The following is a 26,062-nucleotide window of genomic DNA, read 5'->3' on the forward strand; positions in this document are numbered from 1 at the left end:
ATCTGTTTCTGCCTGGGTCAGCATGCTTCCAATGTTTACTTAGTATCCCTGTATACCTTTGCTTTCTAAAACGATGTCTATCTTTTTCTTAAAGATATCTATTGCATCTTACTTCCCAGTCTGCATTGTTGGTACATTGCACATTTGAACTGCCCTTACTGTAAAGAACCATTACCTTTGCTGCTGAGTAAATCTGATTCCTTCAATCTTGACAATCCTGTCATTTGTAATGTCCTTGGAAAGTTGGTATGAATAGTTCCCTTGAACGTTCTTTGTATTGACCCTGAATATATTTGTAAATAGGTATCATGGGGCCTATGCAGAGAGCAGCGAATTTTAAAATTGGCGAGTTTAATAAAAAGTAGCTTTTTTGGAGAGTTTTATTCTCCATATGCAGAAATGTGCGAATTCTGCTATGTTTAACATGAATGCGTGTGGCGAGTTTAAATTGGCGAGATGCGCGCTGCAGAAATGTGTTAAACAAAATTCGCGCCTTTTTTTTTCCTTTCCTATGGCCGCGAGCGGCAGCTTCTTGCCAACTTTTTCTGGCGAGGCAAAAAGGAGACAATCGCGCCATTTTATTGGCGTGAACAGCCGCTAGATGCCGTTCGCGCCTCTCTGCATTAGGATATTTTTAAAACTGGCAAGATGGAGGTTCTCGCCAGCCGCGAGGCGAGTTTTAGAAATAGAAAAAAAAAATTGGCGCGTTTTTCGTAACTCGCCATTTTCTGCTGTTTTCTGCGCGATTTTCTCCAAAAAATGGCGAGTTTTGAAATAGCGCTGCTCTCTGCATAGGCCCCCATGTTCCCTCTTAGCCTCTTATTTCTTTTTATATGTAAGCACATATAATTTAGCTAGCTTCTCATAAGTCAGTATTCCCATGGACTGAAATACCAATTAGGAGATACAATCCCCCTGCCTTACAAACTGTGAGTTTACTTTTTGCAGAAGGTGCACCACAAACTGGTTTCATGTTGATTTATGTTTAAAGAAATATGTTTAATGTGAAATGTTTTTATTACGTTCCAATATTAACTTTTCCAAATCAGAATAGAGGTGTGCATACATGTTCAACATGAATAATATAGTCTAAAATAAGTCTGAAATGGGGCAAACTTTTCTGGCTAAAAATGGTAACTACTGTAAATGTAGGAAACTCACTGGTTGTAAATGGAGTAATGTGTCAAAACAAACTATTCGTACCTTCTTTTCGTTGATACATCCTCCCCAAAGTCTGATGCTATCATTGTACATTAATAGGTACAGTAGAGGAGAGTACATATTGCTTTATTTAAGTGGCTGTGCAACAGTTCTAAATTACTTAATACTGTAGATTACTTCTTACAAAAAATGTCTGTCTTTGCTGCAAGGTGTCATTGTTACTTGTCATTACAGTACATTGTATTTTAAAATGTTGTAAATTACACATAGTATTTTGCCCCCCAATTTTTTTTTAAACTGTCTGGATTTTGTGATCAAATTGTTTATTTTTCTTGGAGTTTAAATCTATTAAAATTTTAAAATACCATTTATCAGTATCATACTAGTAATTATCTAGCCCCAATTTGTCGTGTATATCTATAGACTTATATTTACTTAGAGGTGCTTTTCCATAAGACACCATATTACACTGAATGACCGGTTATGGCCCATTCACTTAATAGTTGTAAGGCGTCTTTACGCTGCCGGAAGGTGTGTTATGGAATAGCACAGCTAAGTAAATACTAGCCATACAGTAATGTATGCCTCTATGGATGGTTTGAAACTCCCTGAGCATGACATGGTAGACATGTGACCAATCTAAGGGATACTAAATCATTATTTATTTATTTATTTCAACATGCTACAGTACAGTTAAGTTTGCTTTACAGTTTAATAGAAACATTACCTAAAATACATTCCTTTAGTATATGCCTCTCAAAATGTAGTTGGAAAGATCTACCATTATTGTTAATTAAACTAGGCTGTCCTCAGTTGAAGCATATTACACCCAATGTGCTACTATTTTGACACACTTTCACAATGTGTATGCCTCTCCTCTTGATTGCTGTAAAAAGACAATCATCTTGAAGTACTGTATAAAAAAAATATTTTACAAACACTAATCCCTTAAAAACAAACAGTTTGAACTAGGAGAAAAACTTGAAACCGCTTAAACCAGTGTATCGCTGCAGCAATACACTCTCTCGGAGGTGAGTGTAAAATGCAATAGAATATGAACTGTTTTCATTCCAAAAATTGTTTTGGAAAAGTGTAATAAGCTTACATAAAGGTCAATCGCCTAAAAAATGGAAACAGACATACCTTGCGTTGGAAATTCATCAGACTCTCTGTGAACTAGGTCAGAGACACGATTCACATAATGCATTCTGGTTTCATGATCATAAGCCTTTAATGTTTCACTGGAGCTGTAAGACTTTTGAGTAGGCACTCTGCAGTTCTCACTATCCAATGAAGAGCTGGTATATCGACATTCTTTTCCACAACGCCCTCTTGTCAAAGATCTGTGTCTTCGATCTTTTAAATCCATTTTGCCCCTGGTATCTGTATTAGTTCAATAGTTTCAGGAACAAATTCTTGGAATCACTCTTCAGCCTAAAAGACCAATACAATGATCATATGTAACATGTGCATACCCAGATGTTTTTAAAAAACTTTTTTTTAATGAATTCATTATATTTTCATTCCTAATCATGTATTGTAAAGTTCCAATCTCCAATATTTTTACATTTCAAAGTAGTATATTGAAGATCCTCATAAATTTGGTCCAATTGAATTTCATGCTTTCATACTGCAATGCAGGCCACATTTCCTACATTTGGGGAGCACTGCAACATTCTTACCTTATATTTGTGAATTAATAACTGCAGTAGAAAAACTTTCGCAGGCTCAAAAAGCAGTTTAGTGGTAAGGGCCTTGCCTTTTCCATGAGCAAACCTGGTTTAAATTCTATTATCAGCTGTTCTTGTGACTTTGGGCAACTTGCTTAATCCCTGTGTCTCAGGCATGAAAATTAAGGTGCAGAATTTAAACCAGGACATGTAACTACAGAATTCAATTACAGCACTATGCATGCTGTCAACATGTAAGAAAAATATTATTACCAACATTGATTTTTTACTGTTATATGGCATTGTAAATTTGCGTAGCAATTGTTAAAATTTTGCCTTAATTACATATTATTTCAGATGTTGTTACTTACAATATCTATTTAAAACCAGAGACAGAACATGAAACACAGACAGAGCTCAGTGCACATCCAGTGAAACTTATACACGGTACAGTGCCTAAATATATATGTATAGATGTCCATGAAATAAAATGGTCTTTTAGTTTAAAATTTTGGCCAAAGTGTTGTAAGCCCCTGAGCCACTACACGGCAGACCACATCTCAAGGGTCCCTAACACTAATATACATTCTTAATAACCTGTGCATTACCAGTATGATTGTGACAAATCTAATACAGAGTGTTTTTCCTGGTAATGTACAGGTTAATAAAAGCTTCAATCAGACTTAGAACTATGTTTGAGGAGGTACCCGGGCGCTATCTCTGTGTAGCTTATCTGATATGCAGAAGTATAAAAAGAGTGGTGTAATACTGCCCGTAAATGGTTTTCGAGTGGTATCCTCTTGTGACTCGGAACCCCAGCAGGATCTATCCAGGACCCTTATAGGTAATGAATACAAAAAGGATGGGGGAGCACAATGGTTGGAAACAGGCAGTGTTATAGAACTGGTAATTGCTCTTTAAGGTGAAGCAGTTATATCCTGAGCGAGTGTGTTGGCTCAGGTGTCTAATATCTAATTGGAAAGCTAGGCACACATGGGTATATGTGTGTTGGTGTGAAGGTGAAATAAAATAAAAGTATATAAAACTTACACGGCCTTGTGTAAGCCCAGTCACATCAAGGTTTCTTTGGGAGTCCCGTATGCTTCTGATGAGGCTTTTCTTCTTACGATGCGTGTTCTTCTTCTTGATGTATCGGCCACTTGCTTCGTTGGTTCACAGTGCCACTCCAGGGGGATTTCCTCTCGTATAAATAGAAAGGAGGATAGGGTTAACACATATAATTATATATACGTCAATGAGGGGAGGGATGGTGTGTTTTATGGACCACCAAAAAATTGTTTAGCACTCACACGGACTAGTGTGAGTGTAATCCTATCTTGGTATCTTGTTCACTTATAGGTGTTGCCCAATCAAATATCAAGTAATGAAAGGGTGGGGTATAAGGGTATTAGTGGTAAATATAACACAATACTCACACTGGCCAGTGTGAGTACACACTCTTAGCGGTATCTTGCTCTTCTGTTCCAGTTGTAAGTGGTGGTGAAGATGGGGTTAATATATAAAAGACACTAATGTCTAGAGGGTTAAAAACACTAACTTTAATGAAACATATAAAATAAAAACAAACACAGAATACAATTCTGTGGAAGGTGAATGCAAGGGGTAGACAGTGTGGTGTTTAGTTGTAGGGAGTCTCTCTCTTCCGCGTCCGGATGGAGAGCTGCAACTGCACCTCCGCCTCCTCTGTAATGTGCTTTAAAATGTTCCAGGTAAAGAGCAACGCGTTTCGTCCAAGTACTGGACTTCCTCAGGCTCTGTAGATGAGCTCTGTAGATGAGGAAGTCCAGTACTTGGACGAAACGCGTTGCTCTTTACCTGGAACATTTTAAAGCACATTACAGAGGAGGCGGAGGTGCAGTTGCAGCTCTCCATCCGGACGCGGAAGAGAGAGACTCCCTACAACTAAACACCACACTGTCTACCCCTTGCATTCACCTTCCACAGAATTGTATTCTGTGTTTGTTTTTATTTTATATGTTTCATTAAAGTTAGTGTTTTTAACCCTCTAGACATTAGTGTCTTTTATATATTAACCCCATCTTCACCACCACTTACAACTGGAACAGAAGAGCAAGATACCGCTAAGAGTGTGTACTCACACTGGCCCGTGTGAGTATTGTGTTATATTTACCACTAATACCCTTATACCCCACCCTTTCATTACTTGATATTTGATTGGGCAACACCTATAAGTGAACAAGATACCAAGATAGGATTACACTCACACTAGTCCGTGTGAGTGCTAAACAATTTTTTGGTGGTCCATAAAACACACCATCCCTCCCCTCATTGACGTATATATAATTATATGTGTTAACCCTATCCTCCTTTCTATTTATACGAGAGGAAATCCCCCTGGAGTGGCACTGTGAACCAACGAAGCAAGTGGCCGATACATCAAGAAGAAGAACACGCATCGTAAGAAGAAAAGCCTCATCAGAAGCATACGGGACTCCCAAAGAAACCCTGATGTGACTGGGCTTACACAAGGCCGTGTAAGTTTTATATACTTTTATTTTATTTCACCTTCACACCAACACACATATACCCATGTGTGCCTAGCTTTCCAATTAGATATTAGACACCTGAGCCAACACACTCGCTCAGGATATAACTGCTTTACCTTAAAGAGCAATTACCAGCCCAGACTTAGAACTATGCAACTAATTTTGACAGATTTATTATAAATCATTCTTCCTGGTATTGCACAGGTTATTAAGAATGTATATTAGTGTTAGGGACCCTTGAGATGTGGTCTGCCGTGTAGTGGCTCAGGGGCTTACAACACTTTGGCCAAAATGTTAAACTAAAAGATAATTTTATTTAATAGATATCTATACATATATATTTAGGCACTGTACCATGTATAAGTTTCACTGGATGTGCACTGAGCTCTGTCTGTATTTCATGTTCTGTCTCTGGTTTTAAATATATATTGCCGTGCTCAGTAGCACTCCTCTGTGACACTTATATGCTTATATATATGGTGTGGTTATTTTGGGGGTTCAATATGAGCTTGTAGGTGTCTTGTATGTTTTACTTACTATATGTGTTCTTTTATTAAGCCCTTAAATGCTAGAGTTATGTGCTGCAGCCCCTTCAATGCAGGGGTTCACAAAGGCAGCAGGTACTGTATGCTAATAAGGCGAAATATAGAAGTCCCTTGGGAAACATACAAATGTTTATACCTTTCAATTAATGTAGTAGCTGTCTGGTTTTTGTTTTAAAAAAAAACTATGGATTTACTACAAACCAAGTTCAAGCAATTTCCTGATGCATTTGTGTTTGTCGTGTGTCATTGGCAAAACATAGTAACTGATATGGTAATATTGGTCTTTGTACCAAGGCAGTATTGAAGTAAAACTGGTGCAAAAAGAGGCATTTCACATTTGTTATCTTGTGACTCAGTGTCAATTTAGCAAAGTACAATATTTCAATTTCTGGATTGAGGAGTCTTAAATCATTATTTTTTTTGTTTGTTTTTTACAATTAGTAGTAATTAAGTTATTAACACACTAAAAAAGCAATTTGCAGAAAAATACTGTATCTTAATTGCTCTCTGTGGTCTGACATGCAGGGATGTATTGTGATATACTGTATATACTTCAATTCCATTGAATCCTATAGAAACTGTTATATTGTGAGTTACTGTATATTGGGATATATTGTGTTATATAGAGTAACATTGTCACTTACTACAACTCATATATCATAAGTTACTGAGATAAAAAACAGATATTTGCATAAAATGTCATAGAGGATTTTAATGTGACATATTGCTAAAAAAAAAAAAATCTGCCAGTGCTTACATTTGAAAAGAACAAACTTAAGAAATTGTTAGTAAGAGATGCATCTGATGACATATAGTTCTTATGTACACTTTCAATTTTTTTGCCAGCTACGATTGGAATCAATACACTGCTGTGTATCAACTTTACTTATACTCATTTTTGCTGCAGGGATAGCAAGTTAGATTAACAAATGAGCCAAAGACTGAGCCATAGATGAGCTGTTAATTTGCACTATTAGTAGATTACAACTGCGGAAGTCACATTTGATGGTCAGAGGAGTGCCCAGCAAGGTTTTCTGATGTATATTGAAAGGCTCCCAGAGCATTTATCTCTTTTTAATGAGTACTTGAGAAGTTCTCAATCTATTTTTGCCACTGTGCAAATCGTTATCTGTTCCATAACTGGAATCTCTTTGTCTGGATGATACAGTGCTTTCACTTGTTTTGTGATGGATACAAACCCTCCTGAGATTAGCCTGAATAGCTACAAATAGTAATATTCTTTCATGTCATTGTTTTCACGACGATTCACCAAGCTTGATATGCATAGTAAAATAAAATTATCAAACAGTCTTTTGTTCAGCTCTCTTAACACAGTAATTCATTTTGCTACAATACATTACACCTTATCTAGTTTTATGAGAGCTCATGTCGTTTTTTTTATCAATTCCAAACTATAAGTGCAGCAATTTTTGCATATTACTTTTATGTATTAGTCTACATGTCTATTTCTATTTAATACAGATGCCATGTAGCGGAACATTTAGTATATAAAATCAGAAATGCCATCTACTTGCCCATTCACAGATGTAAATTGCACATAATGCCTAGAGATGGGCAATTTTTGGGGGCAAAATTGGATAAGCAGCGGATCGGTTGGTTCCCTTGGTCTGCGGATTTCAGCGGGTTTCAGTGGATCAATGTCAAAAAGGGTGATTCGCATTTTGCAGATTTGTTATTATTATTAACTATACACGCCATGGATTCTGCAACACATGGACGGATTTCTAGAATCCAATCCACGGATTCAGCAATCCGTTGATGGATTATTAAGAATCCGCCAACGGATTGCTGAATCAACGATTGCATTCTACAAATCCATCCACGGATTGTAAACAATGGCGGTTTTTGGAGAATCCACGCGGATTGAAACCGCCGAAATCCATTTGCAGATTTTACACCGCAAAACAGATTGTGGGGGTAACATCAGCGAAAATCTGAGAAACAGATTTGGGCGGATTCACCCATCTCTAGTAATGCCATTATATTCATATCAGGTGTGATAAGCTGCATCAGAACTGACGAACCTGCCCTTAGATCCTTGCCTTCCACAATAATTGTCTTTAAAAATGACAGACTTGATAATTTCCATATGTGCCAGTTCCTTGTAATCTAAATTTGTTGGTGATTTCTTCAGGCAAGAATTAAGAATTGTTTTATCTCGCACAAATACAAAGCACTCCTAACATTTAAGATTGTAGTTTCATGTAATGTTGTACTTGGAACAACATATATTCATAAAGTTAAACTATTTGTCATTTGTTTCTGTAATGCTTTTCAGATACCATCCTTTACTTTACCTAGCAGACAAGGTAACCATGGTGAGTGTGTTTCTTATTGTTGGTTGTTTCTAAAGTCAGCCTTCTGTTCATTATTAACCATTAATTGATGGCCTGTTAGCCTCTGGATCATTACACACTATCACCAGCATATTATAAATGTTGATTAATGAATCATAAGTAACAATATAGTTGACAGTCATAAGATTGAAGGCAAGAGAATGACCAATTATGGTACCGTACTCAACTGTAGGGATCACTCTGTATCAATACTCCACCCATTACTCTTCATTATAAAAGGACAGTTTGTCATTGTGATTGAATCAAAAGAAGAACTGGATTAAACTGTACTAGACTGTGACACAGATGCCGGAGTCATTTCATAATTAACTTCCCCTGCAACTTATTTTTGACAGTCAGACATCAAGCATGTACTGCAATAGGCATCTATTTTATATCTCACTGCAGTTTATCTTAAGAACTAGATAAGTGTTTGTTGTAAAACACTAAGTAGAAATCAGGTGCCTAACTTTTATCCAGTCTGGCTTTTTCTTAAGGCTCTATGCCACTGAAAAAAAAGTTTATCACTGAATGCTATGACTATGAAAATACAAGCCTCACATGAAAGAATAAATTGTGAAGAAAATCAACAACTCTGTCCAAGGGCAAGTTAATAGTTGGCAGAGAAGAGAAATATTAAATTAAATTTCATTGATTTACTGCAGTCTAAACCCCAAATCTCTGAAAATTTAAGAGTAATGAAATCACATCAATTTGAGAATTATGTGCCAGCTTTCTGGCATTTTCTAATGGCCCCTTAAGGCATGCCATTGTGCTTTTTATAGCCATTAGCCCTGCCAGTCCTGCAAAACATAATGCAGTAATCACTCTAAGGTTCATTCACACCCCCATACGCCTTTCTGTTACTTAATACAGGATCAAACGGTTACAACAAAGAAAACTGCAGTATACCTCATTTCATGAAAATGATTTGCTTTCATAGATTTCCCTACATCACTTAGATAATGTACAGATTCTAAGTACTTAAATTGCCTTCTACTGTATGTATCGACAATTTACATTCTTTTAATTGCTAATCTAACCTTTCTTTATTATATTCAGTTATCAACTAAACTCATTGTTTAGGGGTAAAAGTACAGTATTATATTACATATAGTGGAAGATAATGGTTTTGTCTATTATAACCCATTTTTATTGCAGATATGTCACATGTTGTGGCCATACAGTAAAGGATAAACAATTACAAGGACTAACACAACGCAAATGATGTATGTCATGATGGAGATACTTGTAAGCATTTAAATACTGTCTCTGGTGGCACAATAGATGTTTTCAGTTATTTGATTGAACATTCCTGGATTCACGTTTTATTTGGAGTTCCTGTAGTAGGTACTTTGGATGATGAGAAAACATAGATGCCCCAATATACAAATGGCAGCATAGGGTTAAATCATGCATTCCCCCATCAAAATTCCTCACACTCTTACAAGTCTAAAAGGACTACAACATAAAAGTGCAGTTGTTGTCATTGCCACACCTTATGGTGCATTTAGTAAGAGGCAGTAGCACATACAGCCGCGGCCCCTTTTATTCTCCAACATCTCCGAATTTTTTCGGGGATTTTTTCCGAATGCCACGCACTTCACTGCACTTCACCACGTTCATGCCGCATTCATACCGCTTTCATGTTGCATTCATGCCGGTGTCACCCGCGGTTGATGTGTTTATTGATGTGTTTATTGATAATGGTTCGGATTTAATTGGTTGCAATTCTTCGCGTATTCGCCAGGTGGCAGATATTCATGAATGGTAATGCGCATGCGCTTTAGTAATGTGTCGACTTGCAGGTGTTTAAAAAAATACCCCAGTGGTCCATTGTAAATTGGCCTTGGTACTGAAGAAGTTACAATAATGAATCAATTTAAGCTTTTCATATTAAAAAATACATGGACAGTGTCTGGTGTTTTATTGTCCTGAGAGTCCCGACATGAGTGCACCACCGCAGTCCGTGTTCCAAAAACCCGACAGAACGTACGCTTATTTAATATGGGCCGCGATTAATGCAACAGATGATAAGATGGCAACAGTTGGTCAAATTTATCAGTATTTTATCGAAAACTATGACTTTTACAAATTTTCACCAGATGCTCATGTGTGGAGGCGTGCAATAAGGAAAAAGTTATGTATCGACTCGTGTTTTTTTCGTATTGATCCCGGTGTTATTGGAGGTTATTGTTGTGTATCACCAGATTTTTCCCGTATCTTTGATCATGGAGACTTCAAAAGGCGAAAGGTCATGTTAAAACCAACTAAGAAACGTCAGTCGCTGGCAAGCAATGCACCAGCGACTGCGCCAGCGACAGCGCCAGCATCCAATAATTGTACGACCGTCAGTGAAAACCTGGTGACCGGCAACCCTTGCTGTCTGTCCCCAAACGGATACCGGCAGCCTGAGCCGGATTTCGGCTACAGATTCCAGCAAGCTTGCATGTACCAAAGCGATTTCCAGCCTCATCCGCTGGCACCTGTCAACTACGTGTATAATCAAGAATACGGGACTGGCAGTGGCTCGGCGCCAGCTGATTGGCAAAGTCTATGGTGAGTAATGTTGCCGTATTTCATTCTGTTTTTGAAATATCAATGCACAGTCAAGCGATTCTCCTGTAAGCAATATCATTGGCTGAGCAGCTTTTACAGTAGATACTGCACAATTGGTGGAAAGCTAGGCACATGCGCATTGGAACCTTCTTGAAACGCATATGCGTGTCATCACATCTACAGTAGCGCATGCGCATGTGAACTGGAGACGCCCCCCGAGAAAATTATTGGTGGGAATGACTGTGGGAACTTTTTAGGGGACTGACTGACCATTACAGTAAAACTTGTACTTTTGTTTTTTCTCAGAAAAGAAAACTTTGTCATCTCATGCGGAAAACGGCAAATGGAGGGATTTCGATGGATAATATCGCTTTGTGTAACAATGCCTGCACATTGCTGAATCGGATTTTCAAAAACCACGTACCGGAGTCTACAGTTTAGTGGCCGTTGTTATTGATTAGGATAGAATACTGTAACTGAAAGCTTCATAGAAAATCTGAAATAGTATGCTGTTGTTTTCAGACCGAATACAATACTTTTTTATATATATACTGTAAATAAACCCGAAAAATAAAAAGTATGCATTTATTCTACATGTATTCCAGTACATATGTGTATTCTATACCCGTACAGCATGTATTGTTTTAATACTCTTGTGATGTACAGTACTGAGCATGCCTACAGTATACAGTACAGTATGCCTGGACAGTACTGTATGTTCTAGGAACACTGTATTTTGTTAAAGTATAAAAGGAGACAATGGAACAATTTAAAACAAATCAACATTTTCTTTTATTGGTGGAGTAAGTACAAAAACATTTATTTACAAATACAATTTAAAACATTTAAAGTGTACAGTTATTCAAAACATTAACAGGTGTATGGTTTACTGCTAGTGAAAACATTTATGTACAGAAAGTCAAAACATTTACAGTAGGATGGTGTACAGTACAGTCAGTCAGGCCTGCACAACTCCAGTCCTCGAGGGCCGCAAACAGGCCCGGTTTTATCCTGAAATCCGGGCTTGTTTGCGGCCCTCGAGGACTGTAGTTGTGCAGGTCTTGTGTAAGTAAAAACATTTCTTTATTAATACAAGTTAAAACACGCAACATCTCCTTTTATTAAAGTACAGAAAGTCAAAACATTTACAGCACAACAGTATGCTTCCTTCCCAAAGAGGATTACACGCAGGCGCAGAGAGGTGATGCTCGGCTAGGGACGATTAAAAACACAATGACAAGCTTTAGATACGGAATGGTTCTGGAGAGGTGTTGATAAGAGGTTCAAATCCTTGAGCGAGCCTTGTTTGTGTGTGCGTGGGGGAAGGGGTACAGGGTACAGCTGCATGAAGGGTGTTGATAAGAGGTTCAAATCCTTGAGCGAGCCTTGTGTGTGTGTGCGTGGGGGAAGGGGGTACAGGGTACAGCTGCATGAAGGATTAGCTGTACTGTAGTTCAAAGACATGACATATTTTCAACAGGCAGGTCATCATAATAATTTGATCCCCAAACCCCCAAATACATAAAAACCACACAAATCAACCATGTGCAGTTAAACGCACAGTGTCACAGTCAAAAGCTACAGCACAGATTGAATATCGTAATATCAAGATGGTTTAGGCACACTTGTGGAGAAAAAATGACGAGAAAAAAAAAATATATATTTTTTTGGTCACGCACTCTTGAATTTCGCAAGCAAGCAGTGGTGAAGTTATAGACGCATGCACAGTAATCATCAGCTAGCAAGCAGGAATTTGATTGAAACCAGAAAGACACACATTCAATGGAATGGTGTGGGAGAGGTGTACTGTACTGTAGATAAGATAAGAAGTTGAAATACTGCAGTGCAGTAAATTAGCCTGTGTGTGTGCGGGGGTGAGCGAGGGGAGAGCGCTGTATATGCCGAAATGTGATACTGTTACAGTACATACCTATATTTTTCAACAATGTTCAAATGAGACATACAGCACAGCACTGCACATGCATGTATAAATATGCAAATTTACAATTACTGCGCGTGCACACGCAGACTGTGTACTGACGTACTGTAGGTTGAACTGCTAAAGTATTAGACTTTGAAGACAACAGCTCGCGAACGCCCCCCTGAGTTTTTAGACGGTATTACAGTATTGCAGACAGCGCTAATAAAAAGCTAATATTACGAGCGCTAAAATACCGGAACATATTGGGGGAAAAAAAATACTGCATCTGCCCGCGGTTATCAGAGTTGCGCCGATACGGCCGCATTAGAATGAAGGCGGCCGCAGCTGTAAATGCTAAAAAAAATTGAACATATTGGTTTTATATACCCCTTTTTATTCTGATTGCATCTAACTTTGTGAATTTCTCTAGTACCTTCCTGCTCCTAATTATGGGATTTTTATAAACCTGCTGCATATCACATCTTGATCTCTGCCACTTTGAAGTTCAAGCTGTACCGTATGTATTGAGTTACATAAAACCCAGAGCTATAAAGTTACGCCAATGCAGGACGGTAATTGATTTATACACTGTATACCACCCCCACCATCAACTTTCTAAATGAGCATAATCTCATGCCACCCAAAAATAGAGGTTGCATGTTAGGTAGAAATGAGAAAGGTGTCTGAAATTGTCATTGCAGGATCTTTATTAGTCATTGGAGAGGTCGGTATTGATCATTGGCATGGGCTATATTGATCATTGGGGGATGTCTCTACAGTGTTTGCAACTAAAAGTCTAAATTTTCTGTCTGAACTGTTCATTGGGGGTCTGTACTTTTCATAAATACTGTGCCTACATTTTAGAGCTGGCTTGTAGATCTGGACCACATTTTGCAAGGCCTGTCTTTTTTGAATGTACAGTATTCACATTTACTGAACATGTTCTACCTCTCTCCATTGTGTTCTGTCAGAGTTCTCTGCCAATACGGACGCGCAAAAAGTTTATGAGCTAGGCAAAATGTGTACTTCTTAATATCTGAAACAAATCATAAATATTGGCAAGCATTACAGTTCGATGTGCATTGCATCTTCTCTGGATTTCTCTTAATTTTGTTCTTCTAATGTCCCTTAAAGTTTGCCTACTGTAGAGGGACTATACTGTAAAAAAGGTGCACACTATTTTGCTTGTGCAGTTGGGATAAGACTCTGGGGGGTCATGCACTAAGCTCTGTTAAGTCGTTTTTAAAGCGCAAAGTGCTCTTAGAACGTGATGTTGCACTGAACACGATGCACTAAGCCACACAAACAGGCACTTTGCGCTCTAAAATTGACATTTTTCTGGAAATTTTTTTAACTCCAACTTTGCTCATTCGTTACCCTGTTTGTGTTAAATTCTGCCCTTAAGCGGGATGCACTAAGCTACGTAACCTTAGCGTACGCGAAAGTTTCTTTCAACAGAACACGTCAGCTCAAGGTAGACGCAAAAAAAGCTGGACTTTGAAAAATGTCTTGCTTTACATTTTTGCATGCGCAATACCCATACAACAGGCTGGCAGATGTCCCCGCTGACCCCGCGGGGGTCCCCGAGGGAGTCCGGGGGTCACGCAGGTGTCCCCGGCTGACCCCGCGGCCATCCCGGGGTACCGGCGGGCCTGCGGTACCAATGTTGTGCCTACAAAAATACTAAACATTATTTCTAACTAAATACACCCCCCTAACACATACAGTACAATAATGTGCAAAATAACTATTATCCAGATATGGATAATAGATTATTTGCCCATTATTAAACACTGCATTAGCATAGCTAAATAAAGTAAATAAAAACAGTAGCCAGCTAATCCAATGAATACAAGCAGTAACAACATCAACAAGGAATTAATTAAACCATTAACCAATTAAACCAATTAATTCCTAAGCCAACTCAAAATGAATACTAACACTAACCAATCAAACCAATGAATTACTACAACATTAATGAATGTAAACATTAAAAGACAAAGAAATACATACAACAAATATCTGAAATAACCATAAAACGCATTAGCTAACATAATACAACATTAACAACAAACTAACACCAATCGCAAACATTTTATTACATTAAGCAGGAAAAAAACAAACAATCACATCCACATATGATATCTACTGAATGTTGGTGGAGAACTCTAAAAACCAGCACACCAACCACTTCTCACTCTAATGGCAAACACCACAAATGTACTACTTGCAAACAACTACCCACATTTCTACTCATACTATTACTCTCTTTAGCAGGTGAAATTGAACCTAACCCAGGTCCTCCCATTTCAAATCTGTCCCATGCCCCTGAGAATTCCACCTTTAAATTTCAAAAAGGGCTATCTGTCGCCCATATAAATATCCGGAGCCTGCTGCCCAAACTGGACGAACTAAGGGCATGGTGCCTTATGTATAAACCCAAAGCCATCGTTCTTACAGAAACATGGCTAACCCCTAAAACCCCTGATGCAAATATCGCCATTCAGGGATACTCCATTTTTAGGAGAGATAGGTCAAAGAGAGGAGAAGGGGTGTTATTTTATATTGCAGACACTTTACAATTTACACTGTTAAATTGCCCCCCAAGCACACTCTCTTTTGAAATTCTAGTTGGCAAAATCTGCCTCCCCTTTTCTAAGCCCATCTTGCTCGCTGGCATATACCGCCCCCCTAAAGCCCCTCAACAATCCCTGGCTGATATCACCCAGTTTCTTGACTCCACTTCCTTTCTGAACGAGAAGAATGAGCTGCTAGTTCTTGGGGATTTCAAGTATCTATGATCTCACACTGTTGTTGCTTAGTGCAGATCTAAATCACTTGGGTTTCTGAGACCTTTAGTGAAGTCAGCCAGGGGGCATCAGTACATATTGGTGATATTAGACTATGCGACACGATATCCTGAGGCAATCCCTCTATGCACGGCCTCAGCAAAATCTATTGCTAAAGAGTTAATGATGATGTGTAGTTGGGTGGGGATTCCCAAGGAGATCCTATCAGATCAGGGTGCTCCATTCATGTCTCGGGTAACCAAGGAGTTATGCAAACTTCTCCACATAAAACAGGTAAAAAACTCTGTGTACCACCCACAAACTGATGGTTTTGTGGAGCGGTTCAATAAAACCCTAAAGGCAATGCTGCGGAAAGTAATTGATAAGGATGAAAAGAACTGGGATTTTCTGTTACCTTATTTAATGCTTGCTATTAGAGAAGTGCCCCAAGCATCTACTGGGTTTTCACCATTTGAATTGTTGTATGGTAGACACCTTAGGGGGTTACTTGACATAGCCAAGGAGACATGGGAACAGGAGACTACACCCCATCGCAGTGTAATTGAGCATATAACCCAAATGCAGGAACGCATGGCAGCCATTATGCCTATAGTGCGGGAACATATGGAAAAGGCCCAACGTAACCAGCGGAATAGCTATAATAGGAATGCTAGGGTCCGTAGGTTTCAACCTGGAGACAGAGTCCTAGTGTTAATCCCCACAGTAGAAAGTCAATTTCTGGCAAAATGGCATGGGCCATATGAGGTTATTGAAAAAATGGGTGAGGTAAATTATAAAGTGAGGCAGCCAGGCAGACGAAAGCCTTAACAAATATACCATGTGAACTTACTCAAGTCCTGGAAAGAAAGGGAGGTTCTAATTACTGTGGAAACCACTGCCTTCTCCGCTAGGAAAAACCCAGATCCAGAAGTGAACATATCAAAGGCCCTGTCTATACACCAGGCACGGAAAGTCAAGGAATGTGTTAAATTAAATAAAAGGGTATTCTCCGCAGTTCCAGGAAGGACTAGGGTTATTAGGCATGACATTATAACCGAACCAGGAAAAAGGGTCAATCTTAAGCCTTATAGAATACCTGCAGCTCATAGAGAGGCCATTAGAGCAGAGGTTAAGAAAATGCTAGTGCTTGGGGTGATTGACTGGAGCAGCCCTATTATGCTTGTACCAAAGTCTGATGGGACTGTAAGGTTTTGTAACGATTATCGCAAGCTGAATGATATCTCAAAATTTGATTCCTACCCCATGCCAAGGGCTGATGAGCTAGTGGAGACACTTGGGCAAGCCCGTTACCTCACCACACTAGATTTGACCAAGGGTTACTGGCAGGTTCCACTCACAGAGCAGGCAAAGGAAAAGACTGCCTTTTCTACTCCTGATGGTCTTTTCCAATACAAGGTGTTGCTGTTTGGTCTGCATGGGGCTCCTGCCACCTTTCAAAGGATGATGGACAGAATATTAAGGCCACATACATTATATGCAGCTGCATATTTAGACGATGTAGTGATACATACGGAAGATTGGGAATCCCACCTTCCAAAAGTACAAGCAGTTTTAAACTCGATTTACTCGGCAGGGCTAACCCAAGGAAGTATACAATTGGCTTAGAGGAAGCCAAATATTTAGGATATTCTATTGGTAGAGGCTTAGTGAAACATCAAATGGCTAAAGTGGAAGCCATAAGGAATTGGCCCCGGCCAGTCACCAAGAAACAAGTGAGAATTTTCCTTGGCCTAGTTGGATATTACCGGAGGTTTATCTATAACTTTGCTACCCTTGCATGTCCTTTAACTGATCTGACAAAAGCAAGAGCTCTAGTAATGGTAAAATGGTCCCCAGAACTAGAACAAGCATTCAGGTCGTTGAAAGAAGCCATATGTGCCCAACCAGTTTTAGTAACCCCCGATTTTGCTTGGGAATTTATTTTGCAAACCGATGCGTTGGACGTAGGGCTTGGTGCGGTCCTCTCACAAGAGAACCAGAATGAAGAACATCCTATCTTGTACCAAAGCAGAAAACTTAACCCACATGAAAGAAACTACTCCATAGTTGAAAAAGAGTGTCCTGCAATAAAGTGGGCAGCAGACAGTCTGAAGTACTACCTGTTAGGCAGAAAATTCAGGCTGGTGACAGACCACGCACCCCTAACCTGGATGACAGACCACGCACCCCTCCCTGAATAGGGAGAAAAATAGCAGAGTGACACGCTGGTTTCTCAGTCTGCAACCCTACAAATTCACAGTGGAACACAGGCCAGGCAGTATATAGGGGAATGCAGATGGCTTGTCAAGAATGCATTCACTGGTGTGCACAGTCGCTCACCACACTAAGTCTGAGCTGGAGGGGAGGATATGTGACAGATATGAGGGAACAGTAGTGAAAAGAGGATATTACGGCCCTAAATTAGTGCAGGGTTTCTGCTCCACTCCACGGTTTGGAGATTTACCAAGGGGAATCCAGACCGGGACTTCTAGCTCTCCCTGCTTTCACAGGACTGCAGCAGCTGATTGAGCAGGGAGATGATTAAAGGGTTGCTCTGAACAGAGCAAGACAGAGCTGTTTGACTCTCAAGAGGAGGGTGTGCTGAAAAGCTGAGTTATGCTGAAAAAAAGACTTTTGTTTTGTTTGTTTGATTTACTCCTGTTATCTGCTGTAGCATTTGTATGGCAAAATAAACAGTCCAAGCTTTTCACCTCTGTGCCAAAAGATGTCTCCTCTACCTGGAAGGCTGTGTGAAAATGCTGATCCTTGGGCAAAAGGTACAGAGCAAGAAGGTACTTTGTCACAGTCACATTCTTAAATTATTAATTTTTTAAACACATGATCACATTGAAACCAGCCAATCGGATTGGCTGGGAACCATTTGTCAATCTAATGTGACATCACAGGCCTTATACAAGACCTGTCCCATCTCATTTTATGCCAAGAAGCTGGAGTCAACACCCCCCCTCAATTGGATTTACAAGCACAGATGGAGATAAAGAAGAATCCAAAAGGGGAGAAGGGGTGGCTCAGTGAGTAAAGACACTGACTGGCACTGAGCATGAAGCCTGAGGTTCAATTCCTAGTGTCAGCTCTCTGTGACCTTGGGCAACTAACTTTATGTCCCTGTGCCGCAGGCACCAAAAACATAGATTGTAAGCTCTATGGGGCAGGGGCAGTGTCTGCATAATGTTTTTGTTAAGCACTACATAAAACTAGTAGCACTATACAAGAACAAAAAAATGGATTACAATTTACAGATGAAGATAAAGAATAACCCAAAATTGATTTTAATTTACAGATGAAGAAAAGATTTAGAGAACTTACCAGTGACAGACCACGACATTGGTGTGGCACTGTGACAATCAATTGGTTTGTTGGCATTTATTTGTTTAAAATTGAATGTCTGAAATGTGAGGCTTTTTTGTGGGATTTGCAGGCAGGTTGCACATTGACTGACATAGTGGCAACCCATGCCTTTAGGGCATGGGTGTGCCACTGTGCCAATCAATGGGTAGAGTAGGGGGGTGTAGGTGCCCTGGTGAGGGTGGTTAGCTCTCCTGGGTGGTTAGCGGGAGGGAGGTTAACCCCTTGATTACCTTAGTTGTTAATAACCGCTAAGGTGATTAAGGGGTTAGTGGCCAGTAGTTATTTTTTTTCATTTTTTTGTTGGTGGTGACTGAAGAAGAAGGAGATGAGGAGGACAAGGATGGCCATGATCCTGAAAAGGGTAAGTAGAACTTTAATTTACTTCTTTATATGCTAGCTGGTTAATTTTTTGGTTATATTTTATGATTTTAATGGACAAATGAGCTATTGTCCAGATATGGATAAAATGGATTTTGTCCATTACTGTACTGTATGTGTTGTGACAGGGGGGGGGGTGTGGTTCAACATATTTCATTGATGTTTGTATTGTAATGTTTATTGGGGGCAGAGGAATTGAGTGAAGGGGGTAGTTGCCCCAGGGTGGGTAGTTAGGCCTCTCGTGTGGGCAGTGGGAGGTGTTAACCATTTCATTACCATAGTGGTTACTACCGCTAAGGTAGGGAAGGGGTTAATCCCCTGCAAACTTCCCGATAGGCCTAACCACCCACCCTGGGACAATTAAACCCTTTGCTCACCCCTTTTGCCCCTAATAAACCTGGTAGTCTGTCAACCCCTTCATTGCCATAGTGATTAGCTGCTAAGTTAATGAAGCAGCTTTTATCTTATTTTAATATTACAGCAGGGGGTCTCTGGAGATTAACCACATTGACCCCCTGCTTCCTGAGTTACAGGCCCCATTATGGGGTGCCGGTATCACTCTGCTTGGTTTAAATCCCCCGATCAGGTGTGCCGTGACACCGGAGAATTTAAACATGGCCACCAGGATACCGGCTCCCCATAGCGGGGCCTATATCTTGGGAAGCAGGGGGTCCCCAGACCTGAAATCAATGCGGTTCAGCTCCGGAGACCCCCTGCTTCAATACTGTGATATTATAATAAAATTAAAACCCCGCAATCGCCTGTTAAAGGTACGCAGGTAGAGTGACAGACTAAATCAATCTCTTACTGTGCGTCTCTTACAGACAGATAGAACCCAGTAGGATTCACACAGTGCGAGTTCCATTCACACCCAAGGACCTCCACTGTGTTAATCCAATGTGCCATTAAGTCTGTTTTGGGCTACCTCACAATGTTTTTGATCGGAATCTCAAAGTTTTTAGCGAGATGTGGTCGAATACAGATGGCTGCATCTGTATGGTGTGGGTGGTAGCATCATTGAAGAAGGGGGTGATGATGATGATGATGATGATGATGATGATGATGATGATGATGATGATGATTCACCCTGTAACAGGCAGCCAAAGCCACAACAAAAAGGAGCACTAGTGCTCCTATTATGAGGAATTTATACACTGTATAAATATATACACTGTATAAATTAGATTTTTTATATATATATATCAAATGGAAATATTACTGTATACTCATTTGCATGTCTTAGATAGGTCTGCAACCCCGCCTTTCACCATTATCACCCAGCACACAGCACTTCCATTGCAGCAAGGGATTCTGGGAAATGACATGCAAATGACCACACAGTGCCACCTTTTGCTTCAAAACCATTAACATGGTTCTCTATAGGCTTAAGCTTGCTGCATGGTCACAGCTTTGAGCACAGCCAGGGTTAAGATGCATAGCCAGTAAACCCACCCACAGACAGCCGTTTCGACCTTAATGGGTCTCATCAGTGTGGGGTTGGTTATACTGGCTATGCAAAAATGAAGCAAGGATAGATTTTACCATACTTAGTTAAGATATGGTGGGGGTAAAAAAAGTGACACTTTTTTTACCCACCATAACTTAACTAACTTAACTTATCAGTTTGATAATAGAGTCAATAACTTCACACCAATCCTATTGTTTAGCACAGCCCTGCACAACATACGGCCCGCGGGCCGCATGCGGCCCGCCGGGGCACCCCGTGCAGCCAAAGATGGACCCCCTTCAAACCCCCCCCTTCCCTGGTAGGGAAAGAAGGAGCGCGCTCCAGCAATCTGTGTGAATGTGCGCTCTCTCCTAATCCACCTAACCCCCTTCCCCCTCAGCCTGCTCCAGCAAGGGGACGCGCTCGACCCGGAACTTCCAAGTCTGCTGCTAGAGCGTGCTTCCCCACGCTTCACCCTGCCACCATCGCCATCCACCATCCACCACCTCCTCCTCTGTTGCCGCCGCCGACTCTGTTGCCGCCGCCGCTAACATCAGGTAGGCATGGGGGGGGGGTAGTTCATTCATGCGGGGGGCTTGGGGGTGGCTGCTGACATGGGATGCTGACTTGGGATGTTGACTTGGGGGGGGATGCTGACTTGGGGGGGATGCTGACTTGGGGGGGATGCTGACTTGGGGGGGATGATGACTTGGGGGGGGGGGGCTGCTGAAGGGATGCTGACTTGGGGGGGGGCTGCTGACATGGGATGCTGACTTGGGAGGGGGGGCTGCTGACGGGATGCTGACTTGGGGTGGGGGCTGCTGACATGGGATGCTGACTTGGGAGGGGGGGCTGCTGACATGGGATGCTGACTTGGGGGGATGCTGACTTGGGGGGGGGCTGCTGACAGTGCAGTCTTCAAAGCTGGAAATGCAGCTTCACAGGCAGGAGACCAGACTACCAGCACAGACAGTCGCTTCTGGGTCAAGTCAGTCAGGGGTTTAGCAATGGCACTATACTGGGGAACAAACTTCCTGTAGTAGCCTGCAGGGCCTAGAAACGCCATGACCTGCTTCTTGGTTTTGGGAGTGGGCCACTGCACTACTGCCTCTACCTTAGCTGGTTCTGGCTTGAGGTGCCCTCCACCCACCATATGCCCTAGGTATAAGACTTCAGCCATCCCTACTAAGCACTTGGTGGGTTTTAAGGTGAGACCTGCCTCCCTAATCCTGGCTAGCACCGCAGCTACATGAAGTAAGTGTGATTCCCAGGAGTTACTGAACACAGCAATATCATCCAGATAAGCCCTTGCAAACCCTTGCATGCCCCCTAGCAAATGATTGACCAGGCGTTTGAAGGTAGCCGGTGCATTCTTCATCCCAAATGGCATCACTAAGAACTCATAGAGGCCACTTGGGGTGATGAAAGCCGACTTCTCCCTAGCCACCTGGGTCAAAGGGATCAGCCAGTTCCCTTTACTGAGATCCCTGGTGGTCAGATACCTTGCCCCGCGAGTTCATCCAGCCACTCATCCATGCGGGGCATGGGGTAGGCATCTGAAACCGTCCCTGCATTGAGCTGCCGGTAGTCCACATAGAACCGGGTGGTACAATCCTTCTTAGGCACTAGGACTACCGGACAAGCCCAAGGGCTCTGGGATGGTACAATTACCCCTAGGGCCAGCATCTCCTCCACCTCCCTCTCTATACTGCCCTTCACCTTTGCTGACATTCTATAAGCGTGCTTATGCAGAGGTCTCAGATCCCCTGTCAGCACTGGGTGCTTAGTGATGTGTGTCCTCCCTGGCTTGTCCGTGAACAGAGCCCTATACTACTCTAGCATAGCCCTGGCATCTGCTCTCTGCCTGACACTCAGCCGAGCCCCCAACTCCACCTGCTCTATGGTACCTCCCTGCCTAGCCTCCCCAAGGAGATCTGGCAGAGCTATGTCCTCCTTGAGCATATTGATGTGATAGACTTTGGTCCTCCCTGTCTCCCTAACCCTGGCTAGCACTGCTGCTACCTGTCCTGGATTCAAACCACGGATCTGCCTGAAGCCAACTATCCTCTCCCTGTATGTCCCCACATACCTCTGCACTCTCTCTAGTGCCCTCCTGACCAGGTGGTGGGAGGTAGCCAGAGCATTCCTCATCCTGAATGGCACACTGAAAAACTCACAGAGGCCATTCTGAAGGCTGAAGACTGACTCCCCCTTTGCCTTCCTCTCTACACTGTCTGCCACCTCTGCTGATACTCCATAGATATTCTTATGCAGAGGATGCAGCTCACCTGGTAGCACAGGCTGATCCGTACTATGTGCCCTGCCCAGCTTGTCTGAGAACAGGACCCTAGGCTGCTCTACCCTAGCCCCGGCTTCAGCCCCTGCCTACCTCCCAGGGCCCCTAGCTCAACTAGGAACCCCCTAGGAAACCCAATCCTACCTAAGAGGCCTGGCACTGCCTGAGCTACTTCCTGAAACATGTTCCCCATTCCTGGTAACAGGTTCAGGCGCATCTGCACATAATCACCGCTTTACCCTCTGGCTGGCAGGCGTCCCAGGGGTGGCCAAAGTCTGCCACTGCCCCTGCTGCCTCCGGCCAGAAGTAAGGCTGCAACAGCTGGGTTCTAATGTGAGTGACCCCCTTATGCCCCACTTGTGGACTGGGGAAGGCTACCTGCAACACTTGCTGCCTACCCTCCCTGGGTCCCACTAACCGTCCTCTACCTGTCCGGCCCCTGGCTAACCCGGTAGAAACTGGCTCCCTACCCCAGAGCCCGCGGTGCCACAGCCTGTGGTCTGCCCCCCCGCTTTCCCAGGACTCGGACGCCCGCAGTCCCATACCTTCTAAGCTGGGGTCATCTTTCACCGCATCCCTATCTGCTGTCCCTAATTCTAACCACCCACCCTTAGTCTCTAAGTCAGGGGTAACAGGGACAGGTAAAGGGAACAGTAAGTCAGTCACTGGTCGCGACTCAGTAGTCTGGCTTACCTGTCTGGTCTCCGCAGAGGCCACTGGAACCGTTGGTCCCAAATGCAGGGGGACAGAGGTTGATTCTGCTGTGATTCCTGATGACAGGCTCTTAGGAATCGCCGCAACAGCAGGCAATTCTGCAGCAACCACACAGATCACAGGCTCCAGGTTATTGCTAAGGCGCACCTCAGCAGTTTCCCTAAAACCCCCACCTCCCTCATGCCATGATTGGCACCCCCATCCAAAATGATCTGGGCACCCTGTAAGGACCGCAGCCCTCCACCAGGCATGGTTCTTTGCACCCCGGTGCCCGGGAGCAAATCTTATGGCTGCACCAGAATAACAACAGCACCCAAATCTGGCAAGCTCCCTGCTTGCCAGTCACCAAAGGTAACCCTCCGTGGGTGCCTGCTCAGGACATCAGCAGGCTGCATCTCGACTGATGCACTTGTACATCCTCTGCTCACTGCTGCTGGCTCCGAGGTGACAAAAGCAGCATCTGCCTGGGACATCCCTCTTGGTTGTGGCTCCATGGCTGTTCCTCTGTGTGGGCCAGCCCAATCTGGGTTACTGGCCCTGCAGCTTGTGAACGTTGCCCCTGATGGGGTTCCCCAGACCGCTCACAGTCCGGGCAATGTGGTCGGATGTGGCCCACCTTGTGGCAAAGATAGCACCGTCTCCCCAGTATAGGGCGTGTCGCTGCCCACTGTATGTTTGGGAGTCCGCTGAGGTGCAGACTGGTCCCCCCTAGCCGGAATGGCTGCCTCTCTGGGGACTGCTGTGTTGCTCGCCAAGGCTCTGCTGGTTACATATTAATTTGCTGGCTCTGCTGCGTCCATAGCAGTTACTCTGGGAACGTCCTGTTCCCCGCTGACCAGGTGGGAGTGAGGGGGCCTTCCAAGCGCTGTCGACAGGAGCTTGAGTCGTTGTTCATAGCTAAGCCCTTCTCCCCAGGCAGTGAGGAGTGCAATGAGTTCAGAGGTAGCAAGTCTGGTCGCCGCAGCGACTGATCCATCTGCACCCCCTGGCACCACGCCACCCTCTTCCAGGCGGTCACTGACATCCTGCACTCCGGGCTGAGTACTGTCTGCTGGTGGGGCTATCCTGTCCTCATATTCTTCTAAATCCTCTTCCAGCTGACTCTTTGAATGACCCCTGTCATGAACCCGTACCCCACACATCTCTCCACTATCTGTGCCCGGTTCCAGGTACAAAATTTTCCTGAGCGTGGACTCATGGTGCCACTGGGGTATAGGTCCAGAGACCAGTGAATTATCTCGTGCTTCTTTGGAAGTGTGTGTAAGTTGCCACTTGTCTGAGGAGCTTGCAATCTACAAGGTCCTCACTATATTACAGAACACTGCAATATAGGCTCAATCAGTATCCCACCTCTGCCACCAGTTTTAAACGCTTGTCACGGGAGACGCGCTTAATAACACATTTATATTTCGTGGATCCTGATTGAGCAGAACAGGTTGAGCAAAATAAACTGAGATTTATTCCCTTGATAGGCAAACACACGACAACTGCAGAATAAACTTAATAATTACACTCACGGGTAGAGAAACAGAGGATAATGTCCAGAAAGGTGCAAAACACCGGAGATTGTCTTTTAAAATTTAGTCCTTTTGCAAGGGCACAAATTGCCAGCCCCAATCCTTCTGTGAATGTGCAAAGTCTTTTCTGGGTCTTTGGGATTCGGTCTGGATACCCAGGGCTAACGAAATCCTGAAGCAGGGCAAGTTTCCTTGTTGCAATGTTTTTTAACACCTTGCCTTCTGTAATCGTAGCCGCTGTACTTAGGTCTTATCCGCTTGAAGAAATCAGGTAACAACAGCAACAACAGCAGGAACAACACAGGAATGAGGGGTACAGGCCTTTTAAGGACAAGGGCCTGTGAAGTGTTACATTAGCCTCATCCCATTGGCAAGGAATTATCTTCCTCCTATCAGAACCTGCCAGGTCACATGGGCAAATCCTACAGCCAGCTCAGGTAACTCTGAGCATGCTCAGTAAGCAGCTTGGTAGCACTGCTAAGTAAAAAGGGGCCACTCATTTCTGGGGACGCAATGTCTGGAGTTTGGTCCCAAGGTGTGAAATATCCAGGATGAGTAACTGGACCTGCTACTCAAAAACATCCTGATTAAGTGACACTTTAAGAATCTGGAGTCTTTCATCCCCCCCACACGTCCCTAGACACATCGGCATCTCCCAACCGGGGGGGCTCATGTATGCATAACATTTGTTCCTTAATGCATTACAAAGGCAGGCAGAACAAAACAGCATCCTGCCTGTACATTTTAACTGCAACAGAAAGGCACTTTATCAAAAATATATGTTTCCCTTATGACAAAGTTATATTTTTAA

The 26,062-nt window shown here is 42.6% G+C and overlaps 1 protein-coding gene across 5 annotated transcripts in view; it reads right to left on the minus strand.

The window, feature by feature from the left end:
• TENM2 (teneurin transmembrane protein 2) overlaps positions 1 to 26,062 on the minus strand; it is a 2,373,952-nt gene that overhangs the window by 1,686,175 nt on the left and 661,715 nt on the right. For all 5 annotated transcript variants that reach the window (XM_075601896.1, XM_075601894.1, XM_075601892.1 and 2 more), the window contains exon 3: positions 2,305 to 2,595. In XM_075601896.1, the coding sequence (XP_075458011.1) occupies positions 2,305 to 2,530 (226 nt within the window). In that variant the 5' untranslated portion in view covers positions 2,531 to 2,595. The remainder of the gene's footprint in view (positions 1 to 2,304; positions 2,596 to 26,062) is intronic.

This window comes from Ascaphus truei, chromosome 5, assembly GCF_040206685.1.
Source record: "Ascaphus truei isolate aAscTru1 chromosome 5, aAscTru1.hap1, whole genome shotgun sequence".
Classification (NCBI taxonomy): domain Eukaryota; kingdom Metazoa; phylum Chordata; class Amphibia; order Anura; family Ascaphidae; genus Ascaphus; species Ascaphus truei.